Source organism: Aptenodytes forsteri, unplaced genomic scaffold (assembly GCF_000699145.1).
Source record: "Aptenodytes forsteri isolate BGI_AS27 unplaced genomic scaffold, ASM69914v1 Scaffold471, whole genome shotgun sequence".
NCBI classification, from domain to species: domain Eukaryota; kingdom Metazoa; phylum Chordata; class Aves; order Sphenisciformes; family Spheniscidae; genus Aptenodytes; species Aptenodytes forsteri.
This window is the reverse complement of record NW_008795862.1, coordinates 498032-499556: the sequence shown is the minus strand read 5'-3', so window position 1 is coordinate 499556 and position 1525 is coordinate 498032. Positions and strand designations below refer to the sequence as shown.

General features: G+C 51.6%; 1 protein-coding gene across 1 annotated transcript; it reads left to right on the top strand.

Annotated features, from left to right (window-relative positions):
• Nucleotides 1-6: 6 nt before the first annotated feature.
• FAM32A (family with sequence similarity 32 member A) lies at nucleotides 7-1062 on the top strand (the record flags this gene model as incomplete). Its single annotated transcript, XM_019473328.1, has 3 exons — nucleotides 7-156; nucleotides 297-350; nucleotides 535-1062. Coding segments are annotated over 3 exons (273 nt in total), but the record flags the coding sequence as incomplete, so codon positions are not given.
• Between the last annotated feature and the right edge of the window lie 463 nt (nucleotides 1063-1525).

The window sequence follows — 1525 nt, the reverse complement described above, 5'->3', positions numbered from 1 at the left end:
CCGCCCTCTGCCCGCAGGAAGAAGAAGAAGGCGAAAGACAAGGCCCAGATCCTGGAGCAGATCGTGAGCAGCAAGAAGCAGGAGGAGGAGAAGAAGCGCGGCCTGGACAAGCGGACCCCGGCGCAGGTGGCCTACGAGAAGATGCAGGAGAAGCGGGTAGGGCTGCCCTGCCTGGGCCAGAGCTTGTCTGGGGGTTTCGGGGGGGGGATCTAAAACCCCCAATCGACCCCTCAGATGCGGCCCCTGAGGGGCTACGAGTGCTGGAAGTAACCGGCCTCTCTTGTGTCTTCCTCCAGCAAATGGAGAGGATCCTGAAGAAAGCGTCAAAAACCCATAAGCAGAGAGTGGAGGTAAGCTAAATTATCCCGATTTATTCAGGCCGGTGTGTATTTATCAGCACGCAGGCTCGTTGGGCGGGAGGAACCGTTTCGCCTTTGTGAAACACAGAAGCGGGGAGGCAGAGGGTCTTGCGGTTGAACGGTGGTGATGTCCGCACCAAAGAGTAAACGTTTTCTTTCTCCTTCTCTCCCCTAGGATTTCAACAGGCACTTGGATACTCTGACTGAGCATTACGACATTCCTAAAGTCAGCTGGACTAAGTGAACGGACTGCTTTTCAAGGCTTTGGATGAGGAGTTGTGTTTTGTTTGTATGGGACAGGGTTGCCATGTAAATCTGTGTATTCTCCATATTGAATGTTTAATATATCTTCTGAACGTTTATGACTCTGTACTTATTTCATTGTTTTGGGTTTTAAAACCAAGTATTCAACCGAGCATCTTCTTGGCTGATGAGCTCTGATTTACAGAGGTGCAGAGGGCTGGGGGTTTGTTAGTGGGATTAAAGCCAAAATCAACTGCTGGAAAATGTTCCTTTATTTGTTGGATACTAACAGTTCCCCTTTTTAGAAGCGAAGAGTCTGACAGTCTCATGTAGCCTAAGCTTCCCTTATAAGTTGTAGGAATTGTATCATTTCTTTCTATCTAGAGTTCTTTCAGAGGTGGGGGGTCTGCTGTAATTTGCAACTTTGATGTAGCTTCTTATTAAAATGCTGCTTTCATCCTTTTTTTGGTGCTGACTTACCTAAAAAATCAGGGGCAGTGCATGGGTGAAACAGTTGTTTGCGCGTGGAGTTTTTGAAGTGCCTCGCCTGCCTTTACAATTCTTACTCCCTTTGAGAGATGACGCGTATCTTGATGTTTAAGATCCTAACATGCCTCTTAAACCCGAAAATTGTTCTTAAACCCGAATATCGTCCACTCTGCTGTCGCTCGTTGGGCCCTGAGTGCTCAGCATCTGCCCGGGGGCTCCCCTGTGGGCTGCGGCCCCTCGTCCCGGCGCCGTTGGCGCCCAGACCCGCTCCCGGTGCTGTTTGGGCGCTGTGGGACCGATTCCCAGCGGGGAAAAAGACCCCGCGGCAGCTCACACCGGGGCTATTTAACACTCGATGAGCACAGATGCTCTTCCGCTGCCGCGGCGGAGCCCTGCGCGCATCCCTCCCCGCAGCAGCACGGCCTCGTTCCCGC